This window comes from Scomber scombrus, chromosome 10 (genome assembly GCF_963691925.1).
Source record: "Scomber scombrus chromosome 10, fScoSco1.1, whole genome shotgun sequence".
Classification (NCBI taxonomy): Eukaryota; Metazoa; Chordata; class Actinopteri; order Scombriformes; family Scombridae; genus Scomber; species Scomber scombrus.
Window position 1 is genome coordinate 16,259,255 of NC_084979.1, and position 23,743 is coordinate 16,282,997.

Consider the following 23,743-nt stretch of genomic DNA (forward strand, 5'->3'; position numbering starts at 1 on the left):
TCAACTAAAACAAATCATGCAGTCAGGAAAAAATGGCCATAGGGAACTTGATGAAATGGGGAGAGTATTTGCAGAAACTGAGGGGGAAAAAAAGAATTAAGGAGAGCGATGGAGAGACTTGTGAGCCAGAGAGTGAGGGAGAGAAGGAGGGAGGGCAGGATAAGTTTGGGGGGAAAGTTAGTGGCCCAGTGGGGGTTTCTTCGGGAGTTCAACCTCTCTGGCCGGGGAAGGAAGGGGAGGAGGGAGGGGAGGGGAGGGGGAGGCAGGGACTGGCCTGGGTCAGCAGCAGTATGGAGTATGTGTAGATTAGATGTCTAAACTCACTCCACAAAACCCTCTGAAGCTCTGGATGACTCAAAGCCTATAGTGCTGCATGCCAATACGTAGAGAACCTGGGGTTAGCAGTCTGAATTATAGTCTTAAACACAGTAAAAAAGAAATGTCAAAACCAGGAGAGAGTCGGAGAGGTCCATAAATCTCCAAAAAACAAAAGAGCTTCAAGTTTGAGCACATGATATTATAAATCGATTGTGTTGTGGCTCGCCGGTTTAGAGAGCAGCCCTGGCAAACAACGCTGATGTTACATAGAACATTTGAACACCAGGGGATTAGCCAGTCTTAGTTTCCAGGATGCTGTATGAAACTAGAAAAAAAAGACAGGAAGGAGACGAAAGACGAGTGTGAGAAGAATGCGTGTGGATCATAAAAATGTGACTCGGGGCAGTGATGATTTAATCAGAAATGTATCCAGATCAGGGGTTTTTTTTTTTTTTTTTTTTTTTTAAATTATTGTGTAAATGGGCGGAGAGGTAGAAAAAGAGAGAATGAGACATTTTAACACCAAACTGTTAGCAGGGGAATCTTTGATAGATAACAGTTGGTTATCTAGCCTCACTGTTCTTTCTGTTATAAAGCTTCCTTTTTATGACGTGACAGCTGTACGAAAAGCCACATAAAAAACTACTGATGTCGTTTACCGTTTGATGCAACAAAAGAGCTGTTAAATGTGTGTCTGTTTGTGTGTGTGTGTGTGTGTGTGTGTGTGTGTGTGTGTGTGTGTGTGTGTGTGTGAGAAGCCCACATGTGTGCGCAACTGCATGCAAGTGTGCCAGCTTAAAAAAACAAACAAGAGGTCTCAACTGAAGAGAAAGCTTTTAAACCAATAAACATTTTAATCAAAATCATTCAAAATAGCCTGAAATGTGAAAGCACAGTTTCTTTCAAGAGACAGGAAAAAGAGTGAAGTGTTAGACAGAAGAGGAGGGAGGGAGGGAGGGAGGGAGGGAGGGAGGGCACTGTGTGTTTATGGAGAGCCTAGCCAGCAGCACAGATTGACAGGAAATGGTGTCTTTTTTGCCTGCTGGGCTGTACCACTTGTACTGGTCTGACAGGGGGAGATGAATGTGCAGGGCGCATTGACTAAAGCCATTCTATTATCATATATCTCCCATTGTATCAGGCTGTTTGCTTTAGCCCAGCCAGAGTCTATCTGTCTGGTGAGCAACAGTTAGGATCAGTGACAAGCTTTTTTATTGGCCGTAGACCACCTATTGATTTCCTTTTGATTTATCTTCACTGCGAGGGAACTGCTGTGTTTTAAATTCGATTGTTTTCAGCAGTGCACAAAACAGATTGTGTTAAAGAAGGTTAAATGTGTCATCTTGAGCCTCAGTGATGCATTCTAGTGATCGTTCAGGTGACGTGATGCATCAAAACTAATTACTTCATCACATCTGCCACCTACCCTCGCATCTATGTGTATGTCTTTATAAAGGTTGCTCAGAGATAAATCACAAACGAGGTCAAGTGAACCTGTGAGAAGTGTGTCCAGCGCATGGTGTGTTTGTGTATTGGGGGCATTTGTCTGTGTAAATGCACTGAGGGGATTGAGCAAGGCAGCCCTCATTCATCACTGTTGAAGCACTTCCAGAGGGAGAGACAGAGAACTGCCCATCCTCTGTTCCCTCAAACAGACAGACAAGAGGGAGGGATTTACCCTGGCATCTGGTTTCTGGGTTCAACCACAGCACAATGTTCTTTCTCTCTCTCGCTCCCTCTTCGGCTCTCTTTCTCACACACACATACACACCGAGCCAGTGGCTGGACTTTAATATGGTTATGATTAGAGACGGGGGCTCAGAGAAGGGAGGGGAGGGGGCTCATATGTACTGCAGGGGAATTGGGGGAGGTGCGATGTAAAGACAGACAGACACAGGGACCAGATCTGAATGGGACACGAAGGAGGGGGTGTTTGTTTGCGTTTGGGGCTGAAATATGAAACACAAAAGCAGCTTGGACAAAAAAAAAGTAAGAGAAGAATGGGAATAAAGTTTTGTCCTCTAACTAGATGAGTTCTTCCTCTAGTGCAGGCTCTACTGGCCGGCCCCCTCTCCTCACTCACCCCCCTCTCTCTGGGTCCCTCTCTCTATCCCTCCCTCTCTGGCATTCTCCCTCTCTCTCTCTCTCTGTCTCCACCCCCTCTCAGAGCGTCACTCCGAGGCAGTTGGTTCGCTCCGCCGTGTCTGGGTTTCAGCGAGAGCTGTGAGAGGCTGTTATTTAGGTCTGTTACAGCAGACAGGGAGCAGCTCATCCAAGGGCAGGGGGAGAGTAGAGAGTCAGAGTCACGCTCAGCTCAGCTAAGCTCAGCTCAGCTCAGCTCAGCTCAGCCAGGCAGGAACCAGATCTGCATTCCAGCTGCGAGGGATATAGGGAGACTCCAACATCGGCAGGAAAAGGCAGCAGGGAGAGTGACAGTGAGAGATAAGTGAAGGGAAGGGAAGGTAGCAGGTCCTGCTAGCTGTTGCTGCTGTTTGTTGTTGTCACGGTGTCAGTGAGTGACGTGAGCAGTGGAAGCAGGGCAGGACGCAGGCAGGACTGAAGGCTTGTAGTGATTTTTGTTGAGGGAGGGGGGGTGCCATGTTCGACTGTATGGAGGCTCTGGGAATGGGCCCCCGTCAGCTCTATGATGTCACCAGCCGTGGTGCGTGCATGCTGCGGAAGGCAAGCCCCTTCTTTGCGGGGCTGGACCCCTTCGCTTGGACAGGCAGTGCCAGCGTTCAGTGTAAGTGGCATCTAGCTTGGATTTCTTGTATGACACAATCATATCTCACTCTCTCACTCTGTCTCTCTGTCTCTCTCTCACTCATACACACTCACTCACTTGCTCTCCCATTGCTGACTTGTTTACCCCTCAGGGCTCAGCCAAGGGGGCTGCTGTCAGGGGCTACAGAGCAGCACAGGAAAGGACTGGGATAGACAGTCTCCTCTCCTCTCTTTCCCAACCCCCTCACAGCCCTCAGCCAGTTTGAGTTGCTTAGCCATCTGAAAGAAACTCTGCTATGATATGATATGCACCGTGTGTCCATGTTTGTGTGTGCTTGCCTGTGTGTGTGTCCATGTTTAACTTGTGAGTTGGAGCCCATGGAGTCAAGTTTCAGTGACAATGTGAGCCACCTGAGGTTTGACCTTGCCAGGTGTTGTATACTAAAAACAAAACCATGAGTGTTCACAGATGAAAGAAAGAGAAAAGGGTTGTTGAGTGACAGGAAGAAGAAATCTTGAGGTTTTGGATACACCTTCTAGTTTATATTCCATTCACAATGTGGGTTTGACAGCAGAAGTTATGTGTCTGATGAGTTTCAAATGAAAGGTTAATGAAAAATGTAGCCTGTTTAATATTACAGATGTTAGAAGTTTGGAGTTGCTGGCTGCAGTCCTCTTAGGTCGGAGGTTTGTTTACGCTTCTGGATACTAGATGGATAATGATATTCCTCTATAGCCAAACAGCCATGAATTAATAAAAAGATGAATTATTTAATGGATAAATGGAGGAATAAATTAGAAATGTGGAATGCATACAGAGTCTTAAGAAAGCCAGAGGATATTCTGGCCAGCTTTTTTTCCCCCTCTGTTTCGTTGTTTTCCTTTGTCAGTTTCTCATTTTTCCTCTCCCTCCTTCCTCCTCTGACTTGAGACAACGCTTCGACTCTAACAACAGGCCTGTCTCTGGACAGACAAAACTGGGGTCCATTTCCATACACTTCCAGGGGGCCACCGCTGCTGTGAGAGAGCGTGTGAGAGTGGAAAAGGAGTGGGGGGGTGTATGCGTGGTATGGAGGGAGAAGTGTGGAGGGAGCCAAGCCAGATAGTGGAAAAAACAATCATGAACACAAGAAAAGATGGGAGAGTTAGATAAACAGCTTAACTGTGTTCATGGTTCTTGGGAGCTTTTTGAATTTGATTCTGATTTTGTTTTGTTTTGGTGTTTTCTGATTGTTCATTCTCCTGCTTTTTGTTCCTTTTTACTGCCTCTCGGGGGGGAGTCATCTGTCTTCATTAATCGTGAAGACACCAGCATTTCAGTGGCTGTCATGCACACTGGCTGAGCTTTAATGAAGACAGATGCCCTGTCAGTGGAGGCCGAGGCCAGGGGGGACTCCAGCCAGCCCAGCCTGCTCTGCTTAGCTAGGGGAGCGATGATGATAACAAGATGAGATTTGTTTATTTAATCAATCAAGCCTCTATGGCCTCTCCTTTTAACCCATTCACACACATGCACGCATTTAAAAATTAGGCCTCCAGATTCCAGAAGTACATTTTTCTTTTTGGTCTTTGTTCCAGAAAATCAAAGAGATAGAAAAAAGTCCTGAGAAGCTGCCCTGAGGGTAAGGGAGCTGAGTCTAGCAGAGCAGAGCAAAGTGGAGGCTGCTGTGGTGTACTGTTTCAAGCCCTCTGTGCCCAATAACCTTTGTAAACAAGGCCGGCCTATCCCCACACAAGGAGCCATAATGTGTCTCTTTACTGAAGCAGTTGCCCCTCATTGTCCTCATCAATGAGGCTGATGAATTGATGTTTGAGTCTGATATCTCATTAAGCCAGCCCAGCTGCACAACAGAGGGACCTGTCTGGCTCCTAATGCCACGCTCTCACAAACACACACTTGACACAGCAAAATAACCGCTGGGTTTGTAAAGAAAGTCACCTTGCACTGGCATGATACTCGACAATGAATTGCTGTGGGTTTGCTGTGAATCGCTGTGGTCAAAAGCTTTGATCTGCATTGAATAAAAACATGGATATTGTTAGAAATCTTAATTTTTTTGATAACCTGTGGAAAAAGCAATAAAGAAAATGTTTGTCCCCCTAAATCTCCCACAAAATGAGTGTATCCTATTGTCTTGGCAGTAAATCTCCTGCAGTGATAAGTGTCACTGCTGTTGGCCGTTAGCCAGGGACAATCAGGGGACTTAAAAGTGTGTGGTCAGTTTTCCTGTTTTTTTGTTCACCAGTGGGAGACCTCAATGTCAGAGGTTAGTCAGAGGCTACAGCCTGGCCAATGTCAGATCTACACCATGTGTGGCAGCCTTGTCAGCTTGTAGAAAAGGAGACCCTTTCAACCAGCTTGGCTTGTGTAATGCTCTTAAGTGCCTTATGCCACAGAGATGGTACTACATCTGAGCTGCCCTGTATGTAAGGATAATGGACACTGATTTAGTCATACGTCAATGAGAACTGAATTAGTCAACTGCCAGGGAAGCCATTTGAGAAAGCCTATGCAGACCAATCCCCCTCTCTGTCAATGTTCATTTGCTTAGAAGAATGAAGCAATTACGCTTAGCGGTTCTCCAGGGTCAGAAGAAGGGGAAGTGTGTTTTTCTCACCAAAACACACTCGTGGCTCCATCTTTTTGAACACTGTTCGGATATTAATCGTGATCCTCACAAGTGATATATACAAGAGGGTGACATGGAAGTAACAGATCTCTGAAGTAATCCATCTCCCTGTGTGCAATCACACACAGACACACACAGGCACACACGCCTCTTTGTTTTCCCTTAATGTGCTGTTCAAATGTGAATTGAGGAGCTAATTGAAATGAGGGTAAATCTCTGCAGCAGTGGCAGAGAAATAAGAGCTTCCTGTGACCGCTGGCACATTCTGGCCCCGATCATTTTCTCCCTGATGGAAGTCCGCAGTTATTTCATTATAATTACAAAAGATTCAATTAAAAGATTAGAATGCCTGAGGGGGCAGGACTCGGAATAGATTGTGGTATCTTGGTTGGGGGGGTTGGTGTGTGTGCATGTGTGTGTAGTGAGAGAATGAAGGAGACTTATAGTACCATGGTTGCAGTTCTAATGAGGACTTGTCAGTTCTGTTATATATACATAAACCTTGTTGATCCTTTCAAGATAATGTCAAATGAATGTGCTGAAGTTAAATGGCTTAAGTAGTCAGTCGGTCCAAGGTCACTGAGTCGTAATTGATATGACCGAGGGAAAAGTCTTCACTTGTCTCTATAAACAATTATGCTGAAATAACCAAATGGACTGTTTAAAGTATATTTCTAAAAATCCAATAATATTAAGATCAAAGTGAAATGTACAAGAAAACTGAAACTCTTTTTTTGTTCTGTAAGTCCATGCTGTAATCAAAAAGCCCCTACATTTTGTGTGCAGGTAGTGGATAAAGAGCTTCTATTTCGCAGATCTGGTCATTATTGTGTGTCCATAAGTGCATGCACATGACTATGAAATAGAACATTATACATTTGTACTTTCACTGTAGAATAAACAAACTTAATCTGAAACTATTATATTCTATATAAATATTATATTAAAGTTAATCATCTTAATCTGTACTATATCATATTACATTACAACATGGAAAACATTTCTGTAGCATTAAGCCTTTTGCAGTATAAGAACTACTTGTGTTGCAGTATCACACCACCTTGCTAACAGATCTGTCTCAGCCAGGCAGTAATAGCCAGGCCCATTAATAGGCAGTGCCGCCTATAAATAAACAGATTCAATCCTTGCAAATGCTTCAAATTTTTTCCACAAGTCCCCTTTCATGCGTGGTTTTCTTATGCATGAATATGAGACTGTAAACCTGCGCTTGCGTGTGTGGAGTCTGCATGTGAACTCCTATATGTCTATGTATGTAGTGTTTATGTGTCCGTTTGGCCAGCGTTGGGCACCCAGACTGCTGTGTCAAATCCAGAGACAGACAATGTGCCAGGCTGGATTCCACAGGCCCGTGTTGGAATCCAGCTCCGCTCTAATAGCAGTTTATAGCCCCTAGGCAGCGTCAGTCACACCACTGTAAATAAAACTCATCAGCCACCATGTGGAGGCTGAATCTGTCACCTCAGACTGGCTGTTTGTCTCTTTCTGCCTTTCTTAGTGAAACCCTTAAGCAGTATTTCACAAGAGTGCTTACCCCCTGAAACATTAAGAGGAATCCTGTTTAGCTGAAAATTTGTGGAGCACAACATGATAGAACAGGCTGTTATGAGGCAACTGAGCCAACTGTTTGCTCCTGTGTATCAGCACAGTATAAAATGTGGACTTTCGTAATTTCTTTCACAATAGTTTGCTGGTCACAGAGGTATTGTGGCTGCCCACCCTAACACCCATGTCTGGCTGCTGCTATTGTAGTTGTTTACTGAGAACAGCTCTTTGCCTGCCAGGCACATTTTCCCTTGTTCATAGGCGTGGGCAATTGGCAGTGTGTATGTGTGTATGTGTGTTCGCATGCTGTGCTTGTGAGAGTATATTTCACTGGTGAGCATGCAATGTACAGTACTGCTGTGCATGTATGTTTATGTATAGTGTATATAGGAGTATGTGTAGCTCGGAGCCATGTGTGAGCAGAGTGTGAAGAAAGCAGTTCTGTTACCAACGTGTTATTGACTGACGGCTTGGCTCGAGCGTTGCTAGGGGGGCTCACTGTTATGAGAAGCAGAGCGCTTGGACGGCCAGGCCGGGACTAGAAACCCAGACGAGCCCGACTGTCCTCCCTCTGTGTATGTGTGAATGGGCTGTGTTTACGCAGCCGACAGTGTTTGGCAGGGAGTGGTGGGCGGCTGGTGTAGTACAGCTATTATCTGGGCTCAGGGGTGGAGAGTGATGGAGGAGATGTTGGTAGAGGGAGGGATTGGGAGGGAAAGGAGGGAGGCCCGCTGGCGTTGTTTTCACTTTGACATTAGTCAAATTCTGCCAATGTCCGTATGTGCAACTGCCATGACCACTTTTTTGGAAACGTTGCATGAGTTCATTTGTATATTCTTGCATTAGTTAATTTGTTTGTGCATATACATTTCAGTGTGTGTGCGTCTTTGTGTATATTTTGCCTGTGTGATCACTTGAGGGGGAACCGGTGAAACCTGGCATGCCTGTAACTGTGTGCTTAGCTTACAGTTTGGGACTTTTTACTGGGTTAATATGAATGTTAATGAAGGATGTATGGGTGTGTGTGGGTGTGTGTGCAGATGTTTTAAGTGTTTTTCACACGAAACAGGATATTGGGAGAAATCAGGTTAAGACAGGAATGTGTTCTCATCTTGAAAACTTTACATACAGATGGTCAGTAATCATATGTGTCTCCACAGTTCTTCTTTACTGTGTGTATGTGTTTGAATGGTACAAATAGTCTACTGCGCAGCTGTAGGAACTTAATTATTTTGATTTCAGTTTCAGTCTTATTCCAACTGTGGATTTATTTATTTTGGATGAACGACTGCAGAAATAATCTTCCCTTTCATCCCATGTGCACTGCTTTCACAGGGATACTTTCAGTCTTAATTCTTTTTCATACACATATACACTTATAAACCTGGTTTGAGTGTTTACATGGCTAAGAAATCAGGTTTCTCCAGTAGCAATGTAGCTGTCTAAATTGGCTTTTTCTGAATCTGTTTCTCAGAGAGAAATCAGGTTACCGCACAAAGACAGCAATAACCAGGTTACTGAAGTGCATGTAAACACACTCGCTGTTTCAGTGGGCCCCAGCACTGTCATGTCCTGCTTTGACTCTGACACAAAAAGTGCATTCTCACTTACACACATGACACATACTCACGAGCAGGCATGCATGGACACACGAAATCAAGCACATGCTCTTCACTGGCTACAAACTAGCAGAGAATATGTCCATGTCTTCACTATGACCTGTGATTGGATGAGAGCCGACCATAGTCATTCTATCAGTGGGTCTGGATTTATCAGCTCCTGCTCCACTGTTCAAGCACATTTGCCAGAAAACACTGAGAGAAAACCAGCCAGCCAGACAGACAGACAGTTAGACAGGAAGCGATCCAGCAAAGGAGTGAGGGGTTGCTTGGGATGATTTATGCTTTGTTCAAGAATGCTGAATGAGTTCAGGGTGCACTGCTATTATAGCAACTGACTGAATGGGCATTGCTTACTTTTTTCTGACACTTACTTACTTCTCGTACTTTTTCTGTATTTGTATTTTCTGAATGGTAATAGTCAAAATGCTGTGTTATTACCCCATATTATTGTGACATGGAACTCCCAATACATCGAGAGGCAGATAGAGAAGGAAATGAATCACTGTAGGGCCCCAATCTGAATATCTTGTCAGTAGTGTGACAGCCTCCGCCCAGACACACAGTTGGGCAACATGTTGGCGGTTGGTTGCCAAGCAAAACTGAAAAACTCTTATATGCATCATTGCTCCACTGAGCCACTCAAAGCAAAAGTTTCTCACAGTTTTTTTATCTGATATGACTAAAATGTATGTGCCAGTTTAAGGGGAGTTTATGCCAGTGCCGAAATGTTTCAAAAATCAGCAGATACCTGGACCACAAATCACTCACACTACATTCAGGTAACACGTCATTTTCGGGCTGCTCCATCACAGTTTCAGTCTTTGCTTTTGTATTACTCAAAGTGCTGCTTTCAAAGTCCGTCAAAGTGAATAGATAGAGGACTCTGTAAAATCAGAAGAGACATTAAATAGATGGCTGTGCCTTTACATGATTTTGTAAAGCAGTTTGCTGTAAGGCCTAGTAAAAATAAAGCTCAGTATAGTATGTGTACACGTCTGGGCACATTTACATTTACATGTTGAATGAGAATGAACTGTGTACTACTACTAGTGGGTGTGTTTGTTCCTTCCAATAAGAGGTTTGCGTTTGCACACTTTGGTCTGTGGTGCTTCCCCAATGAGCAGGGGTGAATACTACTGTTGTTGTTTACGTTATCCTCCTTTCCCCTCACTTCCTCTGACAGAGCAAGGCTGCAGCCACGGCTGGTCTACTTCTACTTTTGTAGGTTTCTATTGTTGTGGAGAGGAAGCAATAGCAATTGAATGAGTGCAAGTGGCCTTGCCAGAGACAGACAGGTGAGAGCCAGGGCTACAGATGGTGAGAGGAAGTCTGGGAGGACGAGAAACAACCAGAGGATCAAAGACTCAGGGTTTCCCTCGATGACTCTCCTCTCTTCTTTCCTCACCTCGCCTGTCTGCCTGCCTGCCTCCACTCGCTGTCTGCTTCCTCGCCTGCTCGTGAGTTGTCCTGTCTTCTTGACATGATCAATGGCCCAGGCCTGCACCGAATTGCCAGGTTTGGGTTCACTCTCCAGTCACAGGAGGAGAGCTGTGTTCTTCTATGTCTTCTGGTGGGCAGATGAAGAGTCAGCTGGAGCTCACCACAGGGATGAGGGGGCACATTTTTTCCACAGATCTGCACTTGACTGTCTGCTTTTTCCTGTGCTAACCATAAAAGGCCACTGACTAAAATTATTTCATTGCAATTATGTTTCCCGCTGTTTTTAATACCTCCTTCCTCAGGTTTAATACAAGGACACTGGAAGGAAAGTTTTTTTTTTTTTGCTGGGTTCATAGGGGACAGGCGACTTGGTGGGCAGGTTTGTCTGTTTGAAGCCCACTTGTGTGTTTCTTGACAGGGTTGTGTGGTGCAGGAAAAGGGGGGTGCTTGCTGCCAAATGTTGGCTTGGCTGACTCCATCAAGAAAATATCAAAAGGCCCTTTATGAGGTGCTGTAAAGAAGAAAGGGTGTTTTGAGAGCACCAGCAGACTGCAAGGGTAATTCCACTTTTTAAAATGTGCCCTGAGGATACAGGCTTATCCCACCTGCTGCCTTTCCTGCTCTGCTCTGCTCTGCTTGTGCGCTTTCTTTGGGGGAGCTGTAGATAAAGAAGTGTGAAGTGTGTGTGTGTTGGCAGGAGTTTGTGTGCCATGTCACATTGTGTCATTCTTAAAAGTCCAGAGTTTTGTCATTAGCCGCCATGGCACCCATGACCACATGCACAAACAGTATACTATACATACATCTGGTCTCAGATCATATGTGTGCATCATGTGCATTCACACGTGTCCATCTTTCTTTGTGCTTCATGACTTTCTGCTGATTTTGACAGAAGGGTGTAAATTCCTGAAGGGGTGTGTGTGTGTGTGTGTGTGTGTGTGTGTGTGTGTGTGTGTGTGTGTGTGTGTGTGTGTGTGTGTGTGTGTTAATGTCTGGTCTTTCACTACTCCTGGCCAGCTTGGTGTGTTTTCACTTCTCAAACCTGAGCCATCTCCTGGTCAGCAGCTAAGTTTTATCATAGACCTTGTTTCAAAAGACAGCTTAGCGCTGCTTCTTTACGGGTGTCTGAGTTAATGTGTGTTTGTCTGTGGGAGCCCAGGTAATGAGTTTTCTGACAGCTGTTGAAAGGCGTTGCTGCTCAGCACCTTTAATGAAAGCATCCCCCTTCATGTCAACACACACACACACACACACATTCCTCCCTCCCTCCTACCAGCTTTTGACCTCACCACCGTATAAACTACTTCTTTCTCAATTGTAGGCAGGTTACATTGTGTGCTTGTGTAACTCACACAATAGAGACTTGATAGACCTCCCACTTGAAAGCTTGCAGGTGACTCAACTGTGTGCAACAGAGCTTGAACAGAGCAGCAGAATTATTCGACCTGTGGGAAATGAGAGCAAATGTAAGAGGGTGCAATAAGAGATACAGAGAAGTGGCTACAAAAGCAGTGACGGAGATCCTCCGGAAAAAGTGGTACTGAAAAGAGGAAGGAAACAAGCCTGTTGTGTGGGACCTTGTAGCAGAAGCCTCAGAGGGATGGCAGGAAGTGGTGGGCAGAGAAACAGAGAGGCTGGCACCACTGACAAGGGTGTGGTACTTTCTTTTCCTCTTTTATGAAGCACAGTTCTTCATGGAAACCTGTCGATGTGCTCATGGTCACTCAGTGTGCACCCTGTGGTGCCATAGCCTCTGCCATGAGGTAGACAGCCAAGGGGAACCCTCAATGGCCCCACCTAGTGTGCCAAGTCTTCCAGCCCACTGTTCACCATCCTCTCTCAATCTGCTCCCCTTCTGCCACTGCTGTCTGCCCAGTACCCCATCTTCTTTTCATCGTGAGCCCTACTGTGTGCCCCTCTCTCACACACTGCCTCCAAGTCTCACACGCTCTTTTACTGCTCAGTGCATTCGACAGAACACGCTAGCTTTGCAGGCTGTTTAATGAAGGTAGAGATGGAGACAAAGGCCCCACATGCCCATGCTTGCAGTAACACGAACAGGGGGAAAAAAACATGAACACAATGTGCCACATGCAAGAAGATATCTTAATGGGAAACAGTGGAGCTCACTGCCACACTGTTTCGAACAGTCCTGCATTTGCAAATCAAATAGAGGCAACAGTGAGTGGGCCACGCCGCTGACACGCAAACGACATAAACTCAGACCAATATGTCTGTGCCACTGTACGGTTGTGTACTGTACTGCATATACCCTGTCCTCACACAAAAACAGCTTGTGCATTCGCTCTCACATGCCAAGACTAGACTTCTGGAACAGCGTCCCACCGAAGATTCAATCACACCAACAAGTCACGTAGACAAAATGTGCAGGCCTATTGTGAAAGAATACTTGTTACCCTGCCAGAATGTCATATGCTGCTCAGTTAAAAGGAGTGTGTTGCAACACAAAACACAAGCTGCATAGTCATGCCTCTGCTCACATACATTAGTAATACTCCCCTTTCCAGTTGGTTGAACAACAGGCAGCTTTAGTGTTGCCAGAAAGTCCCTTGTTTCTCTATATTATGTCTTTCTACTCTCTCCTATTGTATCTATTGAACCTAAAGGGACATCAATTGGCCCAGTTGACTTGACCTAGAATTTAATGTAATTGACCTAGTTGAAGTCACCTTCAGCTCAACAGCTATTTCTGTCATGTGCACTTACATTTCACTCTTAATGAGGTTGTGGAGGATGATGTACCATACATCCCACTCAGGCCGAAGCACTTTTGTGTAATGTCGAGGCGGACAGATTGTTTTGCTTGTTTGCTAGTTTGTAGCTTGTGAACATTATCCTCCTGTGTGTGTGTGTAGTTTGTAGCCATTGAATAGTAAATGTGTGTATATGTGACCAGGGGATTAGGCCTGGTCAGTGCAGCTGGGCCACTTGAGCACAGAGAGCATTGAGAGAAGGGATTAGGGAGTAAACTGATACTTAGCAGGAAACGAACAGTGGCTACTGATAACACAACTATCCCTCTTTCTTGCCTCTCCTATCCTTTTCTCCTCCCCCAACAACAGCAGCCACCCACCTATCCCACTCCTCTCATCTCATCCGTCCGTCATCAGCTCACAGGCCTCGGCCGGAGGATTGTCATGCAAATGGTGCCCCAGGCTTCGGAGCACTGATAAGGAGGGCCTCTCATTTCACAGGGCTTTGTTTTCTAAACAGTGATGAGCTGAGTTGAGGAGACTGGGGAAAGGGGCTCAGGGCGGCTGCCTGAATGGGCCCTCTTAGTGTGGCGCCCTGGGGTAAGTGGTGTGGGGGATTCGGATGGAGCAGGCTGAATGAGGCGTAGTCTGGGAGGCAGGCACAGGAGTCATGTTCTCTGGCAGGAACCAGGTTCAACGTGTTGACTGAGCTTGATGTATCTTCTCTCTCTGTGCTGTCTAAGTTTTCTGCAGGATGGCCTTTCTCTCTTTGGCTCACTTTCTTTCTCCATTTAGATGGTGTCAGTCAGTGTTCGTTATTTGACGCCGCATATGGTTTGTCCTTTTCTAAGGGGTTGTCAGCGCTCAGTCTGGAGCCTCATTTGCTGCTGTTATTATTGCATAAACACAGAGGTTCATGGCACGTTCAGAGGGTTTCTGCTCTCCCACTGACCCTGCTGCTTTGTTACATTCTGGCCAAGGAGATATGAGAACTGCTGTAGGAACATTCAGCGGGCTTAAACTTCAGGTTTTAGATTGATTTGCACATTTGGCTTTGGGATTGCTCCTAAAACTAATGGAAAACATCTTTGCCTCCAGCAAAGTAAGGCTTTCAAAGGAGGAATTTGAATGCAGATTGCAAATAGTCAAATATAAAAATACATATGAAAAACAGATGTTTGAGCAGCAGGCAACAAATGAAAAATGTCTGATATATTTTCTGTTACTATCATTAATGAGGTAGTAGCTGGCCAATCACAGCAGCTGTAGCAGAAGTGGTAGTAATGGTCAGCTTGGTCTTGAACAAGACTTGCCCTCAGGAGCAACTGTGTCCTCTCCTCCCCCTTCCCCCCTCTGCCCCTTTCTCTGTTTTTTATCAAATTCCTCTTTTTATGCCCCCTTTTTTTCTTCTTTTTGAAGTCTCCCCTCTCTTGTAAAAAGCCAAGCTGGTGGTTTTTGCCTCAGCCTTGGGTGTGAGAGAGGGGAAGAGGGGGGGTTGTAGGTTAAGTTTAGGCTAGCTCTCTGTGCTTTCCATTGAAGGTGCTGGGGGGGAGGTGGGGGCAGTAAAAGTTAGAATTTTAGAGCCTCCCTGTTTTTTATTTTATGATTGGCTTTTTTTACGGGCTGGGAGCTACAGCTGGTGGTGTGAATAGCTGCCCAAGGTGACCGAGTCCCAATAAAGTGTAGGCCAGCCGGACTGGGGCCTCCAGTCCAGCCATGGGACCGCCTTTATAGGCCGCCTTACGAGCATAGGCCTCTATTAAAACCTGGCAGGGCTGCACTGAGGAATTTAGGGCCAGGAAACAAGAGAAAAATAGGGTTTGTGTGTCAGGAGGTGGTGGGATGCAGAGCTGGGGGGTTGAAGTTTGAGGGGTGACCAAGGGTGAAAGTTGAAAGAAGTGCTGTTGGATAAGGGGGAGTCAACATGTGTGTCTGTGAGTTTGTGCAGGCTAGCATGTGTGACGCGGGCCTGGTCGTACGTGTGTGCAGCGGCTTATGTTTCTCTTGGGAAGTATGGAATCCATAAGCTACACACTCGGACATTCAAAGGAGCTTATATGGGTTCAACTTTGGAATATAGTGAAGTTTAATGTAGCGTAGCAAGTATGTGACTCAAGGTAGTGCTGACGTCATATTCGTATTCCAGTTTGAGAAGTAGACTTTGCAGCAGGTTTGCACGCATGTGGGTTTGGCATGTTTCTGCTGTCTGTGCTCTAGATGTCATTGTGTGCTATTGTCAGTCTGTGGAATGACGATGAGCCAGCTCTGACTCCTGGCTAAAACAGCTCTGTTACCTGGCCTTATCGGAGAATCTGTCAATCAGTTGCACTTTCTTACATGCTGTAAAAAACAGTTTTGTCTCTGCTGTCAGACAGTCCTCCTCCACTGTTTCTCTGTGTTTACACAAAAAAATAATCTCACCAAATATGCACCTGAGTGCTGCCCCTCAGGGTTGTAATCTGTACCTGGAGATAGAAACTGTTGCCTGTAGTTCATATTCTATTCCTCTCTCTGGCATTTATTCTCTCTAGTCTTTTCAATCTTCCTCCACAGAGAGACAAAAGCTAAAAAAGAACATGTGATAATGTATTTCAATCCACTTCTAGGCGTTACGTTTTCCAGCTGAAGATAATTGTTTCTCAGCATATTTTGCTGGCATCACAAATCAAAACTAATCAATCGGAAAAGAAAAGGGAAATGCTGTCAGCTGTCATATCATGTTTGCATGCTTTAGACACGCTCTGACTCCCCACATCTGTGATGTATTGACAAGTGCACATGTGACATTTCAGACTGCACAATAACCGTAGGAAAATGATTTGTTATTTGTGACAAATCATGTGCTCATGTCTTTTTTTTTCTGTCCATAGCGGTGGAGACCCAGAGCACCAGCTCAGAGGAGATGGTACCCAGTTCTCCATCTCCACCTCCCCCACCTCGGGTCTACAAGCCCTGCTTTGTGTGCCAGGACAAGTCCTCAGGGTACCACTATGGGGTCAGCTCCTGTGAGGGCTGCAAGGTGAGAAGAACCTGCTGCAGCTTAGCATGAGCTGAGCTCTGCTTTGTCTGAATTTATCACATACATTTAGAAAAAAGCTGGGTTGCAAAAATAATTAGTTACCTGCCTTTGCATCCTCTTAAGAAGGAAAGTCTTGATAATTCACTACTTTAGCTTTTGCAATATTGGTCAGTGTGAAAAAAGAAAAAAAGAATCATTGAGAAGAAAAAATGAGAAAGTGAAAAGGCCCAATTATCACAATGCAAAGATTTAGAAAACAGTGTTTTGTTTTTGTTTCTGGATTCACATGCGAAGAAAGCTGAAAAGAGCTAAAAGAAGAGTGAGAATGAAAGAGAAACAATCCTGGAATTGATGACTTGACTATAATACATAATCTCTCTCACTTTTGCCCTTTCCCCTTTTGTCTCTTGCTTCCTAATGCTCCAGGGTTTCTTCCGCCGCAGTATCCAGAAGAACATGGTGTACACCTGCCACAGAGACAAGAACTGTCAAATTAACAAGGTCACACGCAACCGCTGCCAGTATTGCAGGCTGCAGAAGTGCTTTGAGGTCGGCATGTCCAAGGAAGGTGAGTCCTCCAGGACCAAAGTCCCAAGACACAGGCTGAACTACTTCCAAAACATGGATATTCACTCATATATGTACACACCCAAGAACATGTGTGGACACATACATAAGGCTGCGGATTTTACCTTTGCATATCTTTTTATTTTTAAATTCTACTTGACTCAGATCAGATTTCTTTATTAGCAAAAGAAAGATCTGACCTGATTCACACAATGTGAATTTATTAATCTTTTAATGCTCACCTACACACTCTGGGAAACTATTCAGCAGAGAGAAAGAAGCAGATGATGAGCCTACCAGGGGTGGTGATCAGGGCGAGGCTGAGCACTGTACCAATCATATGACTAATCGCTTTACGAAACGATTCTGACTTCCTGTTTCACCACAAAACCTCACCCCTCTGGCCAGCACAGACACTGCTTTCATTCATAGAGACAACAGAGCAGAAAACAAGATTCTGGGTTTTGACAAAGATAATGTTGGCAGGATTCATGCTGTTTGCAGAATCAAAGACCCAGTTTTGTGCCCTATTTAATTTAACCTTCTGCGTGTGTAAGCAGCGGTTCCTTGCCCTTCACACAGCCCATGGGACATGTATGTGGGTGTAATGTTTGTGTGGGATGTGTGTTAAGACCGGGATCACATTGTGCCTCTGCTATTACTGGATATCCTGAGAGGAAGGAAAGTATGGGAGGAGGAGGGAGAGGAGGCAGAGAGGGAGAGAGTAGAGGACTGGCTTATGTGCACCGGTCAAGTGGATAGAGAGATGGACAAGGAAGAGAGCGGGTGATAAGAAAGAGATAGCCAGTGTCCGTGCTATGCTAAAGGAAATATGTTAATACTGTTAAGAGCAACCTCAGTTGCAGCTGAGTTCTGGTTTCCACTAGCAAGCACAATATCCTTGACAGTGATAAAAGATACAGAGCATGAGTGCGGTGGATGTTTTTACATGTGATCACAGATAGTGAAGGACATTCTGTGGTTGATCCCTGAAACTGTACAAGGGAAAGTTTGTGAAAAGTAATGTTAAAACTTTCTTCTAATTAACTTTTTTGTTTTTTTTACATAGCGGTGCGTAACGACAGAAACAAGAAGAAGAAAGATGTTAAGGAGGAGGTGGTGCTTCCAGAGAGCTATGAGCTAAGTGGAGAGCTAGAAGAACTGGTCAATAAAGTCAGCAAAGCTCACCAAGAAACCTTCCCGTCACTGTGCCAACTGGGCAAATACACCACCGTAAGTCTCACCCACACACACACACACACACACACACACACACACACACACACACACACACACACACACACACACACTCACTTAACACTGTTCAGTTATACTGTGTGTGGCAACAATGAAGCTATGCCGTCACTGAGAGTTTCCAAATTGCATGCAGAGATGTAAATTCACCGTAGCTTTCCCAACATAGTGGTAGCATAACTAATTCAGTTCCCCATTAAGCCATCTGTGTGGCCCCTGCATGATTGATGTTACATGTAAATGGGGTTTTTTTCTTGATTGATGCAAAATGTAAATGTGTTGTGAGGCTCGGACAGGATGCACTCGCTCCTGATGCAAACAGGGTTGCACACCATGCTCTGTTACAATATGCTGATCTGCGGATGTTTTTGTGTGTGTTCAGAACTCCAGCTCAGACCACCGTGTTCAGCTGGATCTGGGTCTATGGGACAAGTTCAGTGAGCTCTCCACCAAATGCATCATCAAGATTGTGGAATTCGCCAAGCGGCTGCCGGGTTTTACCACCCTCACCATTGCTGACCAGATCACTCTACTTAAGTCAGCCTGCCTGGACATACTGGTAAGGAACTACCATCTTTGTGGTTCCCTTCTTACAAATAAATGACTGCATGATAAAAGCAGTTCAATCTGAAATGATGAAATACTGGCATCTGGTGGTAAAAGGTGGTAGTGCAAGACGGTTTACCCAAATTATATTGAGCCTATTCTTCAGTATGTTAGGTATGGAAATAGTTACACACAAGTAGCAAGACACTGCTGTATTGTAATTGCAGATATTCTTTCTGCTGTAGAGAACCTTTCTATATCTCCTTTAATATTCAACATTTAAAATAATATTTAGGTCAGTGCTTACAAAGTTTTCCACCCTCTTTTGCTCAAACAGATGCTGCGGATCTGCACACGCTACACTCCAGAACAGGACACTATGACCTTCTCAGATGGACTGACTCTGAACCGGACTCAGATGCACAATGCTGGCTTCGGTCCCCTCACAGACCTGGTTTTTGCCTTCGCTGGCCAACTTCTACCCTTAGAGATGGATGACACAGAAACCGGCCTCCTCAGTGCCATCTGCCTCATCTGTGGAGGTACTGCAGCTTGTATAAACATTGACAATGTCAATTGAAAAGAGGAAGCGGATTTAGTAAATCTGGGTTTCAGCAGTTATGTCTGCTTTGAGTGGATTAGTAAAAGTGGATTTGTGATAAATATTTGTTGTTATATAAAAATTGTTGTATAAAATAATCTCAAAGATTAGATAAGCTTGCTACATTTAATCCTTTTTATTTATTTGTTTACCAACAGAAAATTAATAATTCTTGTAAATTACTGATATTATTGCTTTCTGAATTTCTCATCAGACCGCATGGATCTCGAAGAGCCCCAGAAAGTAGATAAGCTGCAGGAGCCTCTACTCGAGGCTTTAAAGATCTACGCCCGCCGCCGCCGCCCCAACAAACCCCACATGTTCCCCCGCATGCTCATGAAGATCACCGACCTCAGGGGCATCAGCACCAAGGGTCAGTATGAACTTTGAGTAGTTCTGAGAGCAAATTCAGATTTTGAAAAAAAGATCTGAGTCATAACCAATTTGTAACACACAAACAAACAAATACTTAAGTTAGACACTGAAGCCTCACTAGCTGTTTTATTTGCGTTCCTCATGTAGCAGTAAAGCATTCTTTAAAAAATCATGATGACTAATTATCTACCATCACAATATTTTCTCTGTCCAGGCGCGGAGAGAGCCATCACTCTGAAGATGGAGATCCCAGGGCCAATGCCTCCTTTGATCAGGGAAATGCTTGAGAATCCAGAGGCCTTTGAAGACCAGCCAGAATCCAATGACAGCCCACCGCCTCCACCACCGCCACCACCTCCACCACCAGCCCTTGTCCTGAAGCAGGAGGCTGAGGATGAGGATGATAGCTGGGCCACAGAAAACGGCAGTGAGCCATCGCCGGAGGAAGAGGACGAGGACGACGATGACGATGTGGGGGATGAAGAGCGAGACAGGGGCTCGGACAGTGATGGGGAGTCCTGGGGGGTTCTCGATGCCATAGATGGCTCGAGAAAAGGCCTTGTTGGGAGGGCACAGTGAACAGAGAATTTCTTACATACACTGATTCATGCATACACACAAGTTCACACACACGCACACACATACAGACATATGACACAACTTCACTCTCTCCCACCTCAAGAAAAATGCTGGCCTTCCCATTCTCTCTCTCCCCCCCCCCCCCCCCCCCCTTACTGCACATGATTGTGTCTTCCACAGTGGAGCACAGCAGAGCCTTATGTGTACAGACACTTCTAACTCAGGCCACATGGTCCATGACAAGTGAACTACAGAAAGATAAAGTAAAGGAGAGATGACAGGAAACCCTATGAACTCCTGGCATCGCCAAGAGGGAAGTTAAGGCGACTTGAGAAAGCTTTTTCCACTATTGTTGTTTATATCTGAATAGGGGGAACGGCCAAACCAGACACCAGAACTGATCAGTTGATTCTGATGGATTACAACAAGCACATTTCTCAAAAGAAAACAAGAGTACAGGGCAAAACCAAATCAAGTATGCTAATCTTTGTTTTTGTGGTTATTGCTTTCGAATATTGTTTTCAGCTTTTCTTTTCTTTTTTTTTCAATTTATGAATAAGTCCATACATATCTATATACCATTATATTTTTGTCTTTATTTGTTATTCTTGTTTTATATACGAATCCTTTTAGACACGTTTTTTTTTTTCTTTAAATAGCTTTCCTGAGAAGATATTCAGAGGGAAAGAAGGGTAATCAGAACTGGCTGGGTCTTCCTTAACAGCTACTTATGCTTAGCTGGGGCTTTTTGGGGCACTTTGGCTCACTGTGGATGTCAATGATAATCAATCCAGAGGACTATTGTTATGTTGCAGTGACTTATCAGTTTCTGTTATCAGGGAATTGGCATTATTCTATTTTGCTCTCGTTGCAGCCAACATATGCTGTCAATGCGGAAAGTAAACTTTGTGCCAAAGTTAGGAAAAGTCATCTATGGAGCATGAATTTGACTACTGTCAGGGACTCCAGCCATGTTCCAGCGCTCACTCACATATGCACTAACACAAACACACCTTCTATCTATACACACACAAATGCATACATGGCATACACACACACACACACACACACACACACACACACACACACACACACTCCTTTCACTCTACCCTCAGCTGTAACAGATGTGCTGACCTGGCATCGGGTGCCCGGACATAGATTTATACTTGACCGTATATGTAGCACTTTTGTGACCCTCTAATCAAGTAACGCACATCTCATCTGCTGAGAGTAGATTTAACATCTGTGAGTTTATATCTCCATGAGCATGTCTGAACGATGACAACATATTGAATACAATCAACCTTAGAGCACTCCCCGATGATGTCAGTAGACGAATACACAAAAACATCCACACATAGTAGCAACATATGCATCATTACAACGATCAAAGACATATGCAAGTAAGTCTAAAGCAGGAATCCTTATGGAAGATATTTTGGAATCAGACTCAGGGCTTTTCAGTAAGGACCAAACCCTAGCTGCTTGCAAGCATGCTAGAAACAGGCAATATTTATGTGTGTATTCTTCACTCAGTTTTGATCAGCTCCAACCCCTCTGCGTATACAAAGAAGGTGACAAGTCTGAACAACAGCATGGATGCCAGTCTGACTCTCCCAAAGGGGGACAAATCATCATCATCATCATTACCATCACTGCCCTGCCTGTGCTCGCGCTGGCATCCATGCAGCAAACTGCCTTCTCATCCCAAAAGCCATTATATCATCTTGTCTTCTTGTGTATACGGTATCCTCACTTCTCTTTAAATGATCTGTGGAGGATTATTTGTTCTCATGTAACATTTCTATATTGCCAAAACGTCTCAACTAGGCGATCAGCTGGGAGAGCGTAGCTGATACACAGTATAGAGGTTTCTTCTATCTCTCTTTGAAGCAATATTTAACATTCTTTCTGTAGTGGTGAGAGATCCCATCTTCTGAATATGGGCAAGTCTCCTCATTTTGAGTTGTGTGTGTGTGTGTGTATGTGTGTGTGTGTGTGTGTGTGTGTGTGTGTGTGTGTGTGTGTGTGTGTATGTATGTGTTTGTTTGCGCGCGTGCGTGTGGGTGTGTATGTGCATGTGTGTGTGAATGCTTTTACATGTTTTCAGTCATAGGATGAATGTCCTCGGTATGGTGCTGTCACACATAAAACTCTTGTGTGATGACCTCATCCCTTCTCTCTGCTGGGCTGTCATGATGTTAATGATGGTAACAAGGCAGATTATTGAGATTATGTTGTTTTTTTGTTTTGTTTTTGTTTTTCAACATGGCCAAGGTGTTGTCTACCCTCTGTTTATGTCAACTCTTGTCATACAAAGAAAAGCCATATAAACAGTAAGAGGCACAATAAACTACTTTTGTGAGATTACTGGACTTTTTTTTAACTTTATCATGTAAAAATGTTTTTCATGTTTAGAAATTTCACTCATGCAGGTATGATATTTAAGAGGACACAATCCTCTAACACTGTAAAATAGCTTTTAGTGAATATAATCCAGCATTACTAGGATGCATCAGTAGAGGGAGCTCTTGCACCATGACTGCAGGGTAGACTGCATGTAGCAGGCCCTGCATGGACATGGAGGGTAAGAGCAATGCCTGCAGGTCATGCAGAGCTATGGGTGCAGAGGATAATAAATCACAGCCTCCTGCTGAACAAGGACATCAGATAAAGGTCTGTTCGTAAGATTTGTTCACTCTGCAGTTGGAGGAGTGCAGGTGGTGGTGTAAAAAATTAATTGCAGATGACTTTCCTATAGTTTTGTCTCAAAGATAGAAAGTTAAAAAGTAAATCTGTCTGCTGTGATTTATTTATTGAATGTAAGAAAGATGGACTATGTAATACAGAAAAAATAGTATACACGAGATACAACACAACAAATTAAAAATATATTGTAAATATAGTCAATTTAAAATAGTTCAAATCAGGAGCACAATTTTTTAGATACATGAAAGGACACATCGGATAATAGTCACATGACTTGTAATGATAGTGAAAATGTGATGCTTCTGGCCAAAGAGTCAGCACATGGTCCAAAAAGGACTCATTTGATTGAACTTATAACCAGAACTGCCGAAGTGATATATGATCTTATAGAAAATCACGCATTTCCTATTCAAAACTGAGTCTGCTTTGGTCTCATTTTGTAGTTGCCATAAGAGATCTGACTACTGAACTGTGAAACATGAAAGCATATCAGGGCCTTAAACTCAACTCAAAGTCAGCACATTTGTCAGGATACCTCTGGAAACAAGCAAATTAATAAGACAAATAAACCCTAGAGATGGCCTTATTTTTTTCAGATTGTCACCAGTAATCAAGATTTATAAATTTATCACAACTTTTATAGGACCCATCTTGGCACTTTCACTGATCAGATCACATTCTCTTGCTATCCCGATAAATTATCTAAAGAACGGACTGAGAGTAAACATATCTTTTTTCCAGGGCACCACTGTGGGATACTAATGCCTCACCTTGATTTCATTAATAGAGAGTCCGAGAGGGAGAGAATCAGAGAAGGGTGATAACTAGAGATGAGATTCTATCAATTATATGATTGCTTTAATTAACTATCATTAAAGACAGATCAATAATGCCAGATTGGAATTAAAATAAGGTCCATACATTATACACTGTTTTACAAGGAACAATCAAATGGCCTCATATACTGAGCCCCTGGAAGGTGTTGCCATGGGAACCCATGGGAGGGTTTGGGTGTGCTTGGGGGAATTTTATGGAGCCGGGCAAGATTTCTATATGGTCATCCTTTCACATCAATGATGCTT

General features: G+C 44.2%; 1 protein-coding gene across 1 annotated transcript; it reads left to right on the forward strand.

Moving 5' to 3' along the window:
• The first annotated feature begins 2,560 nt into the window (after window positions 1-2,560).
• rarga (retinoic acid receptor gamma a) lies at window positions 2,561-22,316 on the forward strand. Its single transcript, XM_062426990.1, has 8 exons — window positions 2,561-3,061; window positions 15,882-16,030; window positions 16,457-16,598; window positions 17,667-17,830; window positions 18,234-18,410; window positions 18,735-18,939; window positions 19,213-19,371; window positions 19,588-22,316. Exons 1-8 carry the CDS (start codon window positions 2,917-2,919, stop codon window positions 19,950-19,952), a joined length of 1,506 nt encoding a protein of 501 aa, XP_062282974.1. The 5' UTR covers window positions 2,561-2,916; the 3' UTR covers window positions 19,953-22,316.
• The last annotated feature ends 1,427 nt before the right edge of the window (window positions 22,317-23,743 follow it).